At 43.4% G+C, this 19,940-nt stretch overlaps 1 protein-coding gene across 1 annotated transcript in view; it reads right to left on the reverse strand.

Annotated features, from left to right (window-relative positions):
* LRP12 (LDL receptor related protein 12) overlaps positions 1 to 18,732 on the reverse strand; it is a 65,969-nt gene extending 47,237 nt beyond the window's left edge. The window contains exon 1 of the mRNA XM_067290407.1: positions 18,433 to 18,732. Coding sequence (XP_067146508.1) covers positions 18,433 to 18,517 — 85 coding nt within the window. The 5' untranslated portion in view covers positions 18,518 to 18,732. The remainder of the gene's footprint in view (positions 1 to 18,432) is intronic.
* Between the last annotated feature and the right edge of the window lie 1,208 nt (positions 18,733 to 19,940).

Raw genomic sequence — 19,940 nt, forward strand, 5'->3', positions numbered from 1 at the left:
AATGTGGCTGTACTTGAGACTATACCATTCCTCTCAGTTTCAACACTGTGTGATGCTGCTTCATTCCAATATACCTGTTCTCAGCTAATGACCCAGAAAAGGTAGGGCTTACCCACATGCCAATCCCACCGGTAGAACTAGGAAAAGGGGTTCACACATGCACGGTGCTCCCCAACCTCTCCAGATCTTGGGAACTTGGCACAGAAAACACATAAGGCTTCACACTGCAGCACAGTGAGAAATCTTACCAAACTACCAGCTCCCAAGGGGAGGGGTAAGGCAGGAGGCAGGCATGAGTAATATATATAACATTCACACACACACACACGCTCTAGGACATAGTTCCTATGACAAAAGCACAAACAGGAAGAGAGGCTTGCACGTAATCAGAAGAATGAATGCCTTGGACAGGAGAATGTGATCTAACAGGTATATCCAAAATCCTTATCGCCATTTACCTTGACATCCATATTTATAATTACCTTCCATTATGCTAACCCTACACCCAGTATACCTTATCTCTATCTTTGCCTTTATCCAAGTTCTTCCAGCTCTTCTCATTTATCCCCTTCTTGATCAAAAAACCATTCTCAGACATTTACATGAGTCATTAGTTTCCTGTCTGATAACAGTTTTAACAACCTATGAAATTTTTGCTGTAGTCCAATTACAGTTTCCTAAAAAATGTCTTATAAAAGATATGGGATACTATAACAAAATGTCTTTCCACTCTTCCTCTGAGAAAATTCCTGCCAAGAATCATTCAGATGAACACTAAATGACTGAAGAGCAGGTTACATGATTACTGTCCACCCCTTAGTCCATCCAGTTCACAACCTGATACTTCAAAAGCCATTTCAGATATTCAGTTTGCATCTCTTCACTGTTTCAGTAACACTTGTTATCTGAATATCAACCTCAGACCACTCTCCTGTGGATCAGAGCATAAGAACGGTTGTACATATCTGCACATTCCCTACAGCTTCCAAATATTTCTGTGACCTTTGACAGAAGCATAACAGTCCCAAAAATCAAGTTAATAAGAATTTCATGAAAATGGATACATTTCTACTCATGTTCCAGAAAGAAGGCTTCACTGTAAAATTACTTTTTACTAAATGTAAGAAAATCCACATAGAATATAAGAATACATGAGAAAATATTTTACTTTTCTGCTTCCAGTAAGAGAAAGCCGGTCTGAAGGAGCTCTCTAAATGACAGCAGCAGATCATCACTAGACCATCTAAAGCAGTCTGCATCCGTTCACTTAAGAAATAATAGCTCAACTATACAATGGACTGATTCTTATGAGCAGAAAAGGACTGGCACTTCGGGGATGGCAGAAATCAGTTGATAGTTACATTTGTGAAAACAGAAAGGGATAGGAGTTTGAGTTTTAAACACCATAAGTAGAGGAAGAGACACACTACTCTCAGGTAGCTTTTTTCAGCTTCACAAAGAAAACTCCAGCAATTGCACCTTCCCAAAGGGTGCCATTAGCATTTAAACACTTTAGGAGCACTCTTCATCCTTTATCCTCCCTCCTCCAACTGAGTAGGTGTGCAGCCAATCTCCAGGATACACATGCTTAGCACACTGCAGAACATTACTCAACTTTGGGCATTTAAGTAAATGGACTAGTCTGCCTATATTGAGAGAATGGAGGGAAGCAGACTACTTTGAAGAGCAATTCAGATGAGTAAGTCAGACGTCTGTAGCCTGTCAAACTTTAAATAAGCCTACCTTTCCCTATTGATTCTGCTTTAAGTTAAGCCATACCAGTACTCCCCACTTCATGCTCACATACAAAATCAGTAGCACACTCTATATTCATGCACATCTGTGGAACAGCTATTTATTTTCTGTGCTTCAGCTTCTACCCTGTAAACAAGAATACTTTATAGGAATACTATATGTGTGAAAGGATATTAACCTGTCTTAATACTTAAACCTCGGACAACAAAGAGCTCTCAGACAACTGACTTTAAAAGAAAAATATTCCTTCAAGGTTTGCTTCCAAGCGTGTCCTATCAGTAAAACACAGTAAATTCAGATGTGAATTAAGTTTATAGTATCCTTTCAGTGTAAGCCTGGTTTTAAGGAGGAAGCTCAGTACCAGCAAGTGACTGCTTGATACACAAGAGCTCTTTTACAAAGAGATGGCACATATGAAATAACAGCCAACTAGGGAAAGAAACTCAAACAGCAGCTATTTGTTGCAACATTCAAAACCAACCACTGTATGAATGAAAGAAACTGATTTTTGAAGAATGGGAGGAAGAATATTTTGAAAAATAGCTGTGAAGAGATACTAGTATTTTATGTTAATACCATTTACTGAATTTGATAGGCAGTTGTATTCTTTTGGCTGTAGCTTCTTTTCAATTTGCATGAAAAACATTGTTACACTTGTGCATTGATGAAAGTAGATTACATCCCTTAAAATTCCTTACTGGCAACTCTGACTAATGAATAATAATAAGCCACAGTTTAAGGGCATTGGTTTCGCTGCGTATTTGCTATTCGAAAAAGGAAGAGGATATCACTATAACAAGTACAGTTCTGGGAAAGAAGTATAAAGGAAGTCTGGAATATTTCATGGTATCTAAGTTTCCCATTAAATTCCTCAGCTTGCATTGACAGTATATACATATTACTTTCTAAAATTAGCAAGTACTTCCAAGTTGATATAGATTGCAAAACTGAAGTGCAAGACTTATTTGTAAAGAAGTACATACTATGAAGACAGAATACTTGCAGATTCTTACACTGTTTATACTTCACAAATAACACCACTGATAACTGTCAAGTGGATAGCAATTTATTTGATTTTTCTTTCTAGATCTGCAGACATACTTTGAGGCTCAACATTTCCATTATAAGAAAACTTTACGATGGATTCAGTTATTTCAAGTGTTGGGGAACCAAGACAATCTGATTTCTCTTGAGGTCTATACATTCGCCTTTGAAATACTTTACCTGAATCAGTCCCCAGAAGGTAACTATTAGGCTTGCTGCAACTAAAAGTGATGGTATAGATCTTATTTCTCTTGGCCTTTTTCCTCGCAAGGCAAAACAAACTCTATAGCTTTCTAGCATGGACCATCTACAACAGAGATGGATGGTCTACAGTAACCCTTAGTGCTCTGCAAAATACAAAATGAAAATATTAGAGTGTGGGTAAAATTTTCAAGTGCAAATTTTTAATAACCATACCCCTAAAAATTCATACGGTCAAAGTTAATTTCCTTACTTATAATCATGAGACTGCAGGTGACAATTTTATTACATATTTTTTAAAGCAGCTCATTTCATTTGACCTTGATCTTACCGATACCAGCAGCAAAATTTAAACTGATCACAGTAAAGCACAGTTAAATCAAGGCTAAGCATGGATGAAAATTCCACACGCACACACCCTACCAAATACGTGTTTATACATATTCGAATCGATCACAGGACCTATCTGTACTTACATAAAATCCTATGCGTGTCAGAAAATGGAAATTTTATCTTGACCTTGTCAAATTCCAGTAGCACAAAAGTACGGATAAAGTGAATGACTAAACTAACGAAGGACTAAGTGACGGGCGAGTGAAGAGTTAACAGGACTGAAGTTTGTCAATTGATATGCAGAAGAACTGATAGCACAAGAGCTGACCTGCACAAAGCTGTTGAACAGAGGACTTAACAGGACTAAAGTCGTCTACCAACCGATATGCGCAAGGACTGATATGCGCAAGGCTGCGGAATGATTAACAGGACTGAAGAAGTCTGCCACCTGGAATCTGCACGGACCCCCGGGGAGGGAAGAAGCAATACGGAGGTATTGTGGTCTTGCCTCGCTAGCAGGGTCCTCCCAAGCAGACAAACAAACAGTCCTGCGATTGTGAAACTTGCTAAAAGTCAGCAAAAGCAGTGTTTGCCCAGAGCCCCAGCCGTATAAAAAGAGACTTGGGAGCTAGGAGAGTTTGAGCAGGGACGGGAACGTGACCTGACCATCCTCTCCGGCTGGACCGTGAGTATCCCCCCCCTCCCCTTTTCCTGGGACGCTGGGTTAAGGTAACTCCTCGAAGTTGAGAGCCCTCTCACTAGGAGAGTGAACAAGAAAGCTTTCAAGTAGGGATAAGCAGTCCTTCCCATTAATAACGCAGTAATCGACGGTTTCAGGTTATCCTTTCTAAATTAGTAACTGATGGTTTTGTGTTATCCTTCCTAAATTAGTAATCGCATTATTTTAATGGATGTTACTAATCCAAGAACTTGTGTGAGGAAATAAACATCTTTTTTTATTATTATTATATTACTGTCTCAGTTGTTGCTATCGAACCTTCATAGCATGACAGCATGACACTAAGGCAACGATCAATTAAACTAATAGGAGGCAAACTGGAGACCATCAAGCAGGATTTCAGAGCTCTGGGGATGGTGGTCAAGGGTCTGGGAGCCCAGGTCATCTTCTCCTCAATCCTGCCAGTGAGGGGGATGGATGAGAGGAGGAGGAGACGGACTTTCCAGGTTAACGACTGGCTGCGCCGCTGGTGTTGGCAACAGGGTTTTGGTTTCTACGACCATGGGACCCTGTTTGAAGATCGACAACTGATGGCGAGAGATGGGATCCACCTCACGAGGCGGGGCACGCGGGTCTTTGCCAACAGGTTGGCCAAACTGGTAAGGAGGGCTTTAAACTAGGAAAGATGGGGGAAGGGGAGAGTTATAGTGACAGGGTAGTTAGCAAAAGACTGCTCATGTCAGGATGCCTCCAGCAGGTGAATGCAGCCAGGGAAGTGCGCATGGGATGTGGCTATGGAGGACCCTCTTGTACCCCTCCTGGGAAACCTGCATGCTTGATCACCTCCCTGAAATGCCTGTACACCAATGCACACAGCATGGGGAACAAACAGGAAGAACTAGAGATATGTGTGCGGTCGCAGGGCCATGATCTCATTGCCATTACAGAGACATGGTGGGATAGCTCGCATGACTGGAGTGCTGTCATGGATGGCTACGTGCTTTTTAGGAAAGACAGGCCAGGAAAGCAAGGTGGTGGAGTTGCTCTTTATGTGAGAGAGCAACTGGAATGTATTGAGCTGTGCCTAGGGGTGGATGAAGAGCGAGTCGAGAGCTTATGGGTAAGGATCAAAGGGCAGGCTAACAGAGGTGACACTGTTGTGGGTGTTTACTACAGGCCACCTGATCAGGATGAGGAAGTCGATGAGGCCTTCTACAGACAGCTGGAAGTAGCCTCATGATCCCAGGCCCTGGTTCTCATGGGGGACTTCAACCACCCCGATATCTGCTGGAAAAACAACACAGCTAGGCACAAACAGTCCTGGAGGTTCCTGCAGAGCATTGGTGACAACTTCTTGACACAGGTGGTGGAGGAGCCAACAAGGAGAGGTGTGCTGCTGGACCTCGTACTAACAAACAAAGAAGGACTGGTGGAAGATGTGAAGGTTGGGGGCTGCCTTGGCTGCAGTGACCATGAGATGGTGGAGTTCAGGATCCTGCAAGGAGGCAGCAGGGCACCAAGTAGGATCGCAACCCTGGACTTCAGGAGAGCAAACTTTGGCCTCTTCAGGGACCTACTTGGAGGAATCCCATGGGTGAGGGCCCTAGAAGGTAGGAGTGTTCAAGAGAGTTGGTTAATATTCAAACATCACTTCCTCCAGGCTCAAGAGCGGTGCATCCCTATGAGTAGGAAGTCAAGCAAAGGAGGCAGGAGACCTGCATGGATGAGCAAGGAGCTCCTGGCAAAACTCAGCCAGAAGAAGGAAGTCTACAGAAAGTGGAAAGGGGGACAGGCCACTTGGGAGGAATATAGGAATGTTGTCAGAGTATGCAGGGATGCGACGAGGAAGGCTAAGGCCCATTTGGAATTAAATCTGGCAAGAGATGTCAAGGACAGCAAGAAGGGCTTCTTCAAATACATCAGCAGCAAGAGGAAGCCTAGGGAAAATGTGGGCCTGCTGCTGAATGGGGTGGGTGCCCTGGTGACGAAGGATGCAGAGAAGGCAGAGTTACTGAATGCCTTCTTTGCTTCAGTCTTTACTGCTCAGGCCAGCCCTCAGGAACCCCAGACCCTGGAGGCAAGAGAGAAAGTCTGGAGAAAGGAAGACTTTCCCTTGGTGGAGGAGGAGTGGGTTAGAGATCATTTAAGCAAACTTGACACCCACAAATCCATGGGCCCTGATGGAATGCACCCACGAGTGCTGAGGGAGCTGGCGGACATTATTGCTAAGCCACTCTCCATCATCTTTTTGAAAGGTCATGGAGGACAGGAGAGGTGCCCGAGGACTGGAAGAAAGCCAATGTCACCCCAGTCTTCAAAAAGGGCAAGAAGGAGGACCCAGGGAACTACAGGCCAGTCAGCCTCACCTGCATCCCTGGAAAGGTGATGGAGCAGCTCATCCTGGAAGCCATCTGCAAGCATGTGGAGGACAAGAAGGTGATCAGGAGGAGTCAGCATGGCTTCACCAAGGGGAAATCATGCCTAACCAATCTGATAGCCTTCTATGATGGAATGACTGGCTGGGTAGATGAGGGGAGAGCAGTGGATGTTGTCTACCTAGACTTCAGCAAGGCTTTTGACACTGTCTCCCATAGCATCCTCATAGACAAGCTCAGGAAGTGTGGGTTAGATGAGTGGACAGTGAGGTGGATTGAGACTTGGCTGAATGGCAGAGCTCAGAGAGTTGTGATCAGTGGCACAGAGTCTAGTTGGAGGCCTGTAGCTAGCGGTGTCCCCCAGGGGTCAGTACTGGGTCCAGTCTTGTTCAACTTCTTCATCAATGACCTGGAGGAAGGCACAGAGTGCACCCTCAGCAAGTTTGCTGATGATACAAAACTGGGAGGAGTGGCTGATACACCAGAGGGCTGTGCTGCCATTCAAAGAGACTTGGACAGGCTGGAGAGGTGGGCAGAGAGGAACCTCATGAAGTTCAACAAAGGCAAGTGCAGGGTCCTGCACCTGGGGAGGAATAACCCCATGCACCAGTACAGGTTGGGGGTTGACCTGCTGGAAAGCAGCTCTGTGGAGAAGGACCTGGGAGTGCTGGTGGACACCAAGTTAAGCATGAGGCAGCAATGTGCCCTTGTGGCCAAGAAGGCCAATGGGATCCTGGGGTGCATCAGGAAGAGTGGTGCCAGCAGGTCGAGGGAGGTGATTCTCCCCCTCTACTCAGCCCTGGGGAGGCCACATCTGGAGTACTGTGTCCAGTTCTGGGCTCCCCAGTACAAGAGGGATGTGGCACTACTGGAGCAAGTCCAGCGAAGGGCCACAAAGATGATTAGGGGACTGGAGCATCTCTCTTATGAGGAAAGGCTGAGAGAGCTGGGCCTGTTTAGCTTGGAGAAGAGAAGGCTGAGAGGAGATCTTATCAATGTGTACAAGTATCTGAAGGGAGGGTGTCGAGAGGATGGGACCAGACTCTTCTCAGTGGTGCCGAGCGACAGGACGCGAGGCAATGGGCACAAACTGAAACACAGACACTTCCATCTTAACATGAGGAAAAACTTTTTCACTGTGAGGGTGACAGAGCACTGGAACAGGTTGCCCCGAGAGGTGGTGGAGTCTCCTTCTCTGGAGATATTCAAAACGCGCCTGGATGCAATCCTGTGCAATGTGCTCTAGGTGACCCTGCTGAGCAGGGGGGTTGGACTAGATGATCTCCAGAGGTCCCTTCCAACCTCAGTGATTCTGTGTGATTCTGTGTGATCCATTGCCATCTTAAGCACAGAACAAATTAAACTTGATTTAGAAAACAAAGTTGTGTATTGATAACAGAATCTCTTTGCCTGCTCTGCACAAATGCATAAATCCAGTGTCTTGAGAAGTTTTACTCTAAGGAATACAGTACTTTGTAACATATATATTTTTTTAAATAGATGACTGTGACATGAGAAGGTCTGCTTCATTCTGTGGTATTACAAAAGGGATCTACAGAGGACATAAAAATGGTTCAAATAGGATTTCCTTATTAAGGAATGCAACTAGAAAAGGAATAATGGGTAAATTAGGCTTTAACACACTAATTCTTGCTGTAATATTAAGGATAAAAAATACCCCCCCACACACATTTACAGACAGACATTCCATTCTATTAAAAGCCTACTTGTTAACAAAAAATCAGCACTTGCTCCTACACCCTTTTTAAAGAACGGCACTGAATTTTAAATTGGCATAAAAAATATGACATAGCACGGTAACAAGCACAAGATCAATTTCAGACATAAGGCCTACATGTTCTAATTTCTATGTAGCTGCTGTTATATAAAGCATATTGTTCAACTATTATTTATAAACTGTGTTCAACATCTTACAACTTTAAAGCTAGTTCAGACCTCCTTTCCCTCAGTCACCTACCTCCCTTGGGGGAAAAAGAAACCCCTGCTGTTTGATGTGGCCAATTTACTTTAATAATGCACATGTACCTGAGAAACTATGGATGTTTATTTCAAATTTAGATGCTCTGAGTGCTTCATTGTTTCCCATAGCTGCCCTATGGTCACCAAGCAGGATCTCAGATTAAAACTTTAAATTCATCTTTACTTTTGTTATTAATCATTTTCAAAAGCATTTTATGCACGATTCCTTCATGTCCAAAGCTCTAAATGGCTATGCAGAGTTCAGATCCACCTCCTCTGTCCAGCCACAAACTCAGGAGAGTTCCAGCAAGCCAGCGAAAGGGCTTCAAAGCAGACTTTTTCACTTGGAGCCCGCGTATATATTCTTGACCCCCATGCTTTCAATTAACATTTTAAGGTGGATATACAGGTGAATTTTTCATAATACAGATACTAAAAAAGTCACTATGAAGCTCTACCAGAACTTTTGGTTAATTGGCAGTGCTGAGGGGATCTCTCAACTCCCCTCAACCTTAACATTTCACTCTTGTCAGATCTGACTTCAAAGGGAATCATCCCTGGGGGATTTCACTATGTGGTAGTTTGCAGCCCTGTTGCTCCTTCTAATCTGTACGCCTAGAATAAAGGATCTCCTTTTCCAGCAAAACTCCTCATGGACCCCAAAGGCACCACCACATACAAGCACTGGCTGTTTCAACTGATCCTGGAGCAAACTGGCTCTTCTCTAAGGAAGGAGAATATGGCTCTGCTCCTTCTTCCAGACTCATTCATCTACAATGTAAAGACAAAAGGGCAGTACTGTCCCAGATTTCCACTCTGGAATAAGAAAGAGAAAGCTAATATTGTGGACTTAACTGGATGTTAGTAATACCATCACTTGGCTTTGGTATATTGGATTGTCATTTACATTAGAATTCTGATACTACAGAAATTTTGTCACAGTTCATGTAGATGACAGACACAATAGATAACTTCAAGACAGGGACTGAAGATGACTAGACAACATCCAGGTAGGAGCCGACAGTCACTGAAAACAGCTTCAACTGGATTGGCAGCAATGTGGAGGTCAGAAATAACTAGATTCTAGGAACACACAGCTCCTGGATACATCCAGCAGTAAAGCAGCTGGAGAAGGCAGAATTCCCAAACGCCAGTACCCGCAAGAAACAGGAGTACACAATGGTGTACAAAACGGATATTTCAAAATGCTGATAAAAGCCATATGTTGAGTTACTAAAATGCTCAAAGATCCCAGTCAGATCTTTCACTTATCTTCTAAAGTATGAGTATGAAGCAAGAAGTGGAAGTTTCCGTAAGGCTTCCCTGTCTGGTAGTTCTTGGAAGGTCTGAAGGCTAGACCCCAGGCTACGCTCAAGCTTCTCCTGCACTCAAACCCTTTCCCTCATTTGCTGATTATACATAAGAGTATCATCTTAAACTGATTAGATGCTCACTCAGTCACTGTAACACCCCTGAAAGTAAAGAAGGCTGGTTCCCTTACTCCCTTCTATTTTCACAGCCTCCTAAACAGCAGCTGTTCCCAAGACACCTTGCACTTTCTCTTCCATATTAAAGAATGGTTCTGCCACTCTGTAAAGGAGCCATAAATTTGCCTTCTCAAGACTCTTTCTAATCATTCTTGCCCTTGCTATCCCAGTTTTCCGGTCTTCATGAACCATCTCTAACCACAGATATTAGCTAACCCTGAGCAATGGAACTGGTTGTTTTTTCAGTACTTTTAAGATACAAAACATAGGAACAATGGAAAGCTGCTCTGGTGAGAGATGCTTTTTTTTTTTTTTTTTAACTAATTAAACAACTACTCAAATCGATCCCAGAAACTACTTCCAGCTGCATGTTGTTGTGATCAAGACACACATGAATCATGATTTTATCATTCATTTTCCTGACCTGCCAAGAAATCTCTCTTACAGAATATTTAAACCAATGTTCACACCATGGAGAAGAAAAATGTCTCTAGATTTCTAAAAAAAAAAAAAAAAACAGTTGGGGAGAAAAATGAAATAGGTAATCTCCAAGTTCAGTTAGAAATATTTCCATATGGTTTAGACAAGCATTGCAAGTTAAATCCCTGTGCACTGTCTCCGAGCACTTCTTTAGAAGAGAGCAAGCAGAAAAATGTAATTGCTTACTAGCATGGAGAGCAGACTGGAGTAAATACAAGAATATTATGAATAATACAGCATGTTTGTTAGGACTCAAGAATCATTCTCTCTTTGAAGAGGATTTTTTTTTTTAAGCTGTGTTTACAGGAAAATGCAGTTAAAACCTGCATTTAAAACTCTGCAATGAGAGCAGCACTTTTTATATATAAGGATTTATTTACTGCATGTGACCTACTCATTATCTGTCTCAGCCCCAGTTACTACTATTTGAAAATGTGAGTTTTTATTTTCATATACCTGAGATACTCAAAATATAATCTTGTAGAAGTGAAACCCTGTAAGGGTACTACTTTATTCTTGGATTCTAATAGACTTTGTATGGTGTAGAAAAAAAGGAACCAAAAGTCATATGGAAATTCATATACACTTAAAATCTAGAAGTGAGAATACATGAATATAAGTTTTCCCTCTAAAAGATACACCAACAATACTTAAATTTTCTGTTATAAATTGCTGACCTTCAGTAACTAAAAAGTTCTTCCTACAGGGTAAGTTCCTTAAATGAGTAAGGCCACTAAATTTTTAAGAGACATCACTGAGTACAAAGAACTTATTACTGGTAAGACAGTATAAATTAGAGGATAAATAAAATTCCTTAAATTTTTTTCCTCAGGAAAACTATTCCCACAATCTGTACTTTCAGAGGGACCTATGTGGGATAATGGTCCGTGATTATCTGTGATCCTCCCTGCCGTGGGGTAAACAGTGGATAAAAAGGGTGATTTGCGGCCTGATGCCCATGCTGGTGAGGGGTGAGACAACACCCAGGGTGAGGCGGAGGTCTCACCACTTGACATTGCTCTACCCAAAATGACACCTGGGGCAAGGCGGGAGTCTTGCAGCCTGGTGTTGTTGATAGGGGCAAAAGAAAATAAAGGCCAGCAGCCATTGACACCCTCTACTGAGCTCGACAAGGACCAAACATCCCACAGTGTTTGACTCAGCCCTACCTCGCCAAGAGTATAAATTCAGCGCATAAACAATCCTCCATTTCGAGGACGAGAACACCAACCTACGGACGGGTCGACGGGCCTGGACCTCTCTCCTCCCCAAAACAGGGACGCCTTTTTGGTAAGGTTTGCGCCTCCGACAACATCGGATGTTACCCCGGGAAAAATACCATTGTTGAAAGCGCTTATTTATCAGTTTGAGCTCAGAAAAAGTAGAATTTGTTGCAGTAAGTGCATTTATCACTGGCAATCCTGAACCTGTTGATCTGTCGCTTTAATAAATTGTCTATTTTGATCAACTTTGCGAACCTGACTCAGTGAAAGTCCTTTTGAGGAGGGCTCTGGCAGGCAAAGTTGATTACCCCTTGTCCTCCCTTCATGCAACAGTAACAACCTACCATATCTCACACTTGGTTTATTACTCCAGCTTTGAACCTAAGTTACAGGACCCTCTGGCAGAGTAATTTTTTCCTAAATTTTAAACACAAGTAACTTCATTATAGTCTTCTACCACCTGTCCAAGTGCACTCACACTGCTTGTTATAGGATCACTCTACTGTTTTCTAGCAGCAAATGACTTAAAAATTCTGCTCTGGGCTGTTACCTAAAGTCAGTCACAGGGGCTTCCACTTAGTAGAGGAAACATCTGAGTTAAGGGAAGGCTAGTCATGAATTACAAATACACAATCAGATGGGTAAACACAGGCAATCCACATCCTAATACACAGTTCACACATTCACCATACACTGTAACACAGCATAGAGATGTTTGGTTCAGTTTCACTACTTTCATTAAAGTTCACAGTTTACTGTAACAGCGAGCAAGTTCGGCTTTCTTTCACTTCAAATAAATTTCAGCAACCCACTAAAGGTATCTGGGAAAGCACCGGCAAGTCACGAGACACTTCAGTGAAAAGAAAGAGGGAGAAAAATCTTATGACAATTCAAGCTACTATATCAAGTGTTTTAGTTCGATTTTTTTCCTTCAAAATATGCTCCATTCATAAGCTTTCCTTAATTTTTTTTTCTTTTTGCTTTTATTTTTCCTTGCTAGCTTACTTCTAATCCAGTAACAAGTATTTCATTTCTTTTTTTTTTTCCTGACCAGTTCCAGAGAGCTGCTGCTTGTGAAACTGATGAGGAAGTTACCAGGAATTCCCCCATAGCCTAAAATTACAAGTGCCAAACACAACAGAAGGAAAAATTCTAGTGAATAGCTATCACATATGCTTGCCTTGTTAAAAAAGGTTTTATTTTAAAAAATAACGCTATTGTCAACAAACTAACAATGTAGCAGAAGTTACACAGTATAACCAAATTCTAAGCATCTGTTCCAAGAAGCAAGTCCAAAACAAAGATTCAGAAGTGAACTGCTTATCAAAGTATTTGTATTGATCTGTCATTTATGTTAATTTTAGTAGTTAAAACTTAGATATTCTCAAGAATCAATACTATGTATTTCAATGCAACTGTAAAATTTCATGTAAAAAAAAGCTTTAGCAAAGTAACAGCTGCAAAAAAAAAATCAGGTGGAGAAAACACAATCAGAACAACACAGTTTTCATAGAGTACCGTACCATATAACCTACTACTTCAAATACTTAAAGCATTTGTTTCTACTGCAGGAATAAACACAGGAGAGAGGCTTCAAGTACTTTAACTCAGAGCTACAATCAACTTACATAATATTTAAGTACACTGGTACTATACGTTTTCTTACGGTCATGTCAACTAAGTAGACTGAATTGTGTCTACCAACTGACACCTCAATAATCATCAGTATTGTAAAATATTATAGCTATCAATTCTAAATTGAGTAAGAGTACTGTTGTGTGAACTGAGAGACAGTTTAAAAAATATATATATCAAAGGTTGTTGACAAGCCGCACTCTTTCAAATAATGCCTAGCTAGATATCTCAGCTGATCATGTTTAACATTGTCATTAACTATCTGGGACAGTATAAATGTAACACAAACTGGAAAATGCAGAGAGATCTAGAAAATAAAAAATATGCTATTTGCACTGTACAAATTACTCAAGAATTTAAAATATTTTGTAAGGGCATTAGTGAATTATACTTCATAAGTATGAAAAAAATTTCTTTCCACAGCGTGGGAAACTGAGGCACATGATAAAAAGTGATCTGTGCAAGGCTACCTGTGTCTCTAATATACCAAAGATAAATTCTTAAACTTTGGTTTAAGAGTTGAGATCTGTTAGTGAAACACAAAACTAATTGTACTCCCAAGTTTTAGCTAGGACAAATATAAAATAATATATTTAGGGATTAGTTGAAAACAATACAGATACCCATCTGTAACTGGTACTGAAATAGGATGAAGTAAAGTAAAGGAGTCAGACAGAAATTCACCCGTATGGCCTTCACAACACTAACCCAGCAGAGCTCTTCCTTTCCTAGCAAGGACAGGCCGGGGGGAAGTTGTGCTAACTATGTTTTGCTCTGATGACAGGAATGGAGTCAGGTGGCTTCTGTCCTGATTCCAGTTACAAGTACCTCTCTGCTCTTCCTCTGGCTGAAGATGTTCTCATTTATGGCATACCTATAATCATACCAGTTACATTAGATTAAATTTTCAAACTCCTTTTGCTATGAGGTTGTCCAGAATCTGTTTTTTTTTTTCTCCCCTCAAGTATTCTCCAAGTGACATCACAGATACTTTGGCTACAGACCTAACTTTGGCTCTGAACAGCTGGCTGAATATACATTTGCACGAACAGCAGACAGATGATGAACCTTTTAGATAATATAAATTGATACGTCATTAAAATTAGGATGTTTTCCCTTCAAGGACTACAAAACCATTCTAATATACTAAATGCAGCAGTTTTGCCAATAACATGATTTATAGCTTAGCAAAATGTGTTTGTCCAGTATATCATAAAAGCAACAAAAAGTGACATTCAAGAATTTAAGGTAGAATACTCTATTAAGCCAAACCATTCCTCCAGGACAGTCTGTTCTGGCTTTACAGCGCAACTTCTTTAGGAAATTAAACAAACTGGCTGGCAGGCTTTATTTGCTTACATGTTCAAACTATTATTTCAAACAGGGTGAATGAGCCATCATTCTTCCTCATACCATCGTTATCAAACTGATGTGAAATAAAAATTGGTCCAGACCAGTGAACTTTTACAACAATTTTACCTGCCTAAACTTAAAACTAAATAATCACTTACAAATGAAACCTCACGTAACATTTGTACCATAGAAACCTGGAATAGTAGGACTCTAGAACTAAATGTTATAAAGCTTGTAAGTGTAATACGTCTTTCTCTAATGGGCCAGAACAATGTCAAGGGAGTTGCAGTCTCAGTAGTAACATACAACATTATTTCAATTTCAATACCAGAGAATAATCATCTTCTGACCTCCTGTACTGATTCTCAGTCATCGGTGTTTCAAGCCAAATCCATCCTGGAGATGAGGAGGATTAAGACTGATCTGTATCTGACACCAACTTTTACCTTCAAACTGTTTCAGTCACACAGTCCTACTACCCAGAATATCTTTCTGTTATACTCATTATACCTGGTGATGCTAGAAGCATCACATAAACACACAAGGAAGTTTATCTACTGTACATCAGCATTGATTACTACCAACTATAGAGAACACTATAAATACTCACTATAATCTTCTGTTCAGTGGAACACAAATTCAAATTAATATAGTGGGGTGACAGGTATAGTTAACGTAATAAAAATTCTCCAGAAATGTGAGGAAGCTGAGTATCCACACTTTCAGACTACATCCCAAATGAAGCATGCTCTAGCTTTTGCACTATGCCTCTTCAGAGAGATTTTTTGTAACTCAATCTCCACTCTGAAATGCCAATCCCTCCCTAACTGGTTCTGAAAATGCTGCATTACAGTACCAGCAAGATATAAATCATCATCCTGCCAAGAGTTAAACTAAAGCAAAACAAAATGAAGTCTGGCTTAAAATCTAAACTGATGTTTTAACAAGAAAATAAGTAAGATTCATTTGATTTCCAGTTGATCATTCATCAAACTTTGCTTTGAAAAACTCTGCCCTCAAGAACAACACCAATTTCTCAAATGAGATTTTTCCCCCAAAAAGGAAGCTATCTTCATGCCACGCACAGTTTTAGTTTGAACACAGACAACTGATTGTGGCCTGTGAGATATACAAAAATGCCTTCATATTTGTCCCAGTAAAAGCCATAACAGAATTATACAGAGAGATGCACAATCACATATTTCTCTGATATAAAATTCTAAACTCAGCATGGAGGCTAGACATATCAAGAATGAGTATTACTGCCCAGTACTCTACCAAGCTAAAATTCTTGTTAGTCTATGCTATCCCAGTATTTCATATATCAGTATTCCTTCTTCTCAAGTTTTTATGATTACAGTCATTATCAGAAGGAAGGTTTGAAAAATTCATTAACCACAGGAAAACAGAGAAACACATTCTCTCTGGCAAGCACAAGGCCCACATATCAATCTTAGTGAATTTGGTATTTTAATTAACGGAAAACTCTAGATATTACAGCTGTGCAACTTCGTAATGGAAGCCAATCAAAGCAATGCACTGCTGCTTTTCCAAAGTGTGTTTACCTGGAGTACCATCTACTGTATTCAAAGATTTAACATGCAGTAACACAATGAGATCTAAATGGTTCTGCTCAGGATCCACATCACAGGCCAGAGCACTGCTGTCAGCCATGTCCTGATGAAATTCACGTAGATATTAAATTACTTTACTTTGGAAGAGCAAAAAGCAGTTGTAAAGGAAAGTAATATTCTTTAATGGGGAATCTTTCCCACTCCGGCTTCCCTCTCCCAAAAGAAATAAACAAGAGAAACAAAAACAACAGCCAGAGACAAGGCTATACTTAAATAGTGAATAATTGCTTTCCTTTTGGGTGCTCTTGACTGGGGAGAAAAAAGTTCCTTTCCTTCAAGCAGTGAGACAGGACAAAACTTCAGAAATTTATAACCAAAAACTGTTAGGGAAAACTAATTCCTCATGAAGGATGAGACAGCACACTGATAGAAATCTGAAGCGGCTTCCCCTTCCTGGCAATAGAGGCGATGGATGGCAATGTGTTTCTCAGCAAGGCAGTCACAAAAGAAAGTTATGGAGACTTCATTCTTGGTTATATTTTGGAAAGCCTTGATTAAAGGCCTATGCAAAATGTCACTCAGCAAAGATTTTTATTTCTTAAACTACAGACAACCTCTGACTAAAGGTTGTGCTTGTTGTTTAATATTTTATAGTGGAAATATTGCCAATACTGCATAAGTTACAGCATCACTCTCTCAAGTTATCTACTGCAGTTAGGCTGAATCAGGTGTATCACAGCAATTATCATTTGGCTTTTATTTGAATTCTGTGGTGACAGAGTATAAGAAATGAATACACAGAATTCCTTAAAAACCTTTGCAAAGGAATTCAATTTCTCAAGTACATTAAGCATACAAATGTAAGGATAACTCAACGTGCCCAGGACTGAAATTTTCCTATCACTTCCTGTTCCACCATAAACCAACTCCTCTCAAGTTGACGCTTTGCCTTAGCTTTTGACATATCAGATTTTAACAGCCTATATACTTTCTAAAACTTTTTTTCTTGCCTTTGCGCGTGTGTGTTTACAAGAGTGGTCAGTACCTAGCACTGTTAGTGTGATTAGGGAGTGTTAAAAATTGAATGTTTAAGAGCTTCTCCACAGCATAGCCTTTTTTAGTACCAGCATAACTATCGGCTGTAGTTCTATCAGAAGAACCCTACCTAACTTCTACACGTGTAAATGTACTTTATCAATAAAATGGAAAATATTCTTACAAATTTATGCGGTACACCTACACTTAGAATTTACACTGATACTGGCAGCACAGGTATGTGCCAGACGAAGCCCTTTGCACAGAAAAACCCTAAATACCTTGAAGTTCAGGCCTCAGGCTTGTTTTACTAAACAGATTCCAATTCAATATGCTCACTCACATGTTTACAACGAAGGCATCTGCTTAAGAAATCGCTAACTCAGAGCCGCTGTTTATAACTTCCCAAGAGCAAGGCTGATGCCCACCTCTCTGCCGAAGGGCGCTTCCCACACCGTGGGGCCCACGGACAGAACAGCCTAGTCTCAAGCGTGGGAAACACACACAACTCCCGAAGAAGAGGAGGGGGCATTTTTCACTCCAAAGTATCCGGGTTTTGGTCTGCAGAAGCTACTTATATACTGTGAGAATCAATATAAGTAAGTAGACTAAAACATCCCTATATTTTTCATCAACATCATTTTTGTTCAAAGAACAAAACACCCGGGTTTAAATTTTAATCCGAACTGGGGGGGGGGGGGGGGGGGGAGAAGAGGCAGAAGAGAAGCAGAGGTCGGGAAGGGCCTCAAGGCCTGTGCCGATGTGTCACACACGAGCCGCACAGCCCCGCTGCCGCCTGACCCCCCCGCGCTCCGACGCGGGCCGCGGCCGTGCGCCGCCGGGGCCGTGCGCTGCTGGGGCCCGGCCGGACGCGGAACAGCCCCCGGGTTGCTCCCCTTCCCCTGCCAGCGGCCGCCGGCTGCTCGTGACTCAGAGGATTTGGGGACTGGCTGTGCGGGCAGCCGCACGCCAACTCCCGAGGTCCCAGCTACACACAGCTGCCAAGGAGAAAGGCCGGGGCAGCTGGGCCGAAGCCCGGCCGCAGTTTTAGGGACTTCTCGGAGGAGATTTCCACCCCCTCAGCTTGGCGGGGGGGGGGAGCAGAGCAGGCCGCGGGGCCGCCGAACTCGGCAGAGGACGCTGGGGAAGGGAAAGGGGAAGCGCAAGGGAAAGCCCGGGGCCGGGCGGCAGAAAGGCCGCTTTGTTCCCCCTCCCCCGCCGGCGGCGGCCCGGGAGCCGGGGGCGGGCGGCTGGCGCCGCTCCCGCGCGGGCACCTACCGCAACAGGCGACGACGAGGAGCAGGAGCAGGAGCCGCGCTGACCTCCAAGCCGGGGAGCCTTCTGCGCTCCCCCAAGGGGCCATAACACCAGCCCGGAGGAGGCGACGTGGAGCCGGACGTGCTGCCGCCGAGCCCCCGACACGGAGCCGCCGCCACCGCCAGAGGGGCCGGCCGCGCCTCGCCCGCCGGAGCTGCCGCCTCGGGGAGCGCTAGCGGCCCGCACGCGCGCGCCTCATCCGCCCGCTCGGGGAGCCATGGGCCGCCGCTGGCCTCGGCCTTCTTCCTGCTGCCCGCGCCGCGCCGCTTCCTCCTCCCCGGCTGCGCTCCGCCGCGGCTGCGCACTAGCGGCCCGAGCGCATGGAGTCGCCGCCGGCAGCCGCGGCCCGGGCGGAGAAACGGCCCCCAGACGGCGGGGGAGGGACCGCGGCCGCCACGCTCCGGCGCGGCGCGGCGCCGCCGCTCCTCCCTCCTCCCTCCTGCTCCGCCGGGTCTGGGCCCTGCCGCGGCGGGGGCGGCCTGCCGCAGCGCTCTGCCCCGCCGGCGCGGCCTGGCCCCCCGCGGCGCCGCCGGCTCCCGTGGCCACGGGCCCTGCGCACGCCTGCCCCGCCGCCGCCGCCGCCGGGGGGCGCCCCGCGGGGAGCGGCGAGGGGGGCGAGGAGAGGGTGGATCCGCCCCAAACCAACGCAGCAGGCCGGGCGCCGTTCCCAGCTAACGCGCGAAGCCACCCAGGTGGCGCGGGGGTCGTGTCTGCAGGAACCTCGCGGGTGAAGTTACGCACAAACCGTAAAGCACGGAGACGCCAAGGAGCTGGCGGGTGCTGTATTTCTGACCTCCAAGTCCTCGTTTCACAAGTGAGACCTAAAAACTAGCATGTGTCTGGGAACAGAAAAGCCTAATGCTGCTGTAGATGCACAGCATCACAAATTAGGGACCCCACAGAAAGAGCTTTATAACACCTTATAATTTCCCCATAACTCTGTTCAGTGATTTGCTCTGTCCATAGACAGTTACCTTCCTCTGTTTAATAACGTTGTTCTCCGGTTGCACAGATATCTATCACTTTCAGTTGTTTAACTGGGTAGCAAAATCAAGTGGGATTCACAACACAATCTCTATATTTAGCTAGAATTTTGCAGTGTCTGTTGCAGACTTGGACCCAAGTGTTCATGTGCCTGAAGCCTTCTCTGTTCTACTAGATCAGCTGATCTACCTGAAAAAGAAAATTTTCTCACTGAAACCCTCAGATACTCATTGTATCCCATTCCTTCTTCTGTTGTTAGTTATTAACAATGGGACCCTGGACAGACTCTTAGGAAGCCTGATCTGCAACCACGGAGAAAGATACAGCTGCTTTTATGAACAGACACCACACAGAACCAATACATGCACAGAGACTTTGAACCCTCCCACGATAATTACAGCTGTACTAGCTAGATGCAAGTCCTTCCTGGAACTTACTCAGGTCTGCCATTATCCGGTAAAGGCAGGTCAACATTATATAAACAA

The sequence above is a fragment of the Apteryx mantelli genome, chromosome 2 (genome assembly GCF_036417845.1).
Source record: "Apteryx mantelli isolate bAptMan1 chromosome 2, bAptMan1.hap1, whole genome shotgun sequence".
Lineage (NCBI taxonomy): Eukaryota > Metazoa > Chordata > Aves > Apterygiformes > Apterygidae > Apteryx > Apteryx mantelli.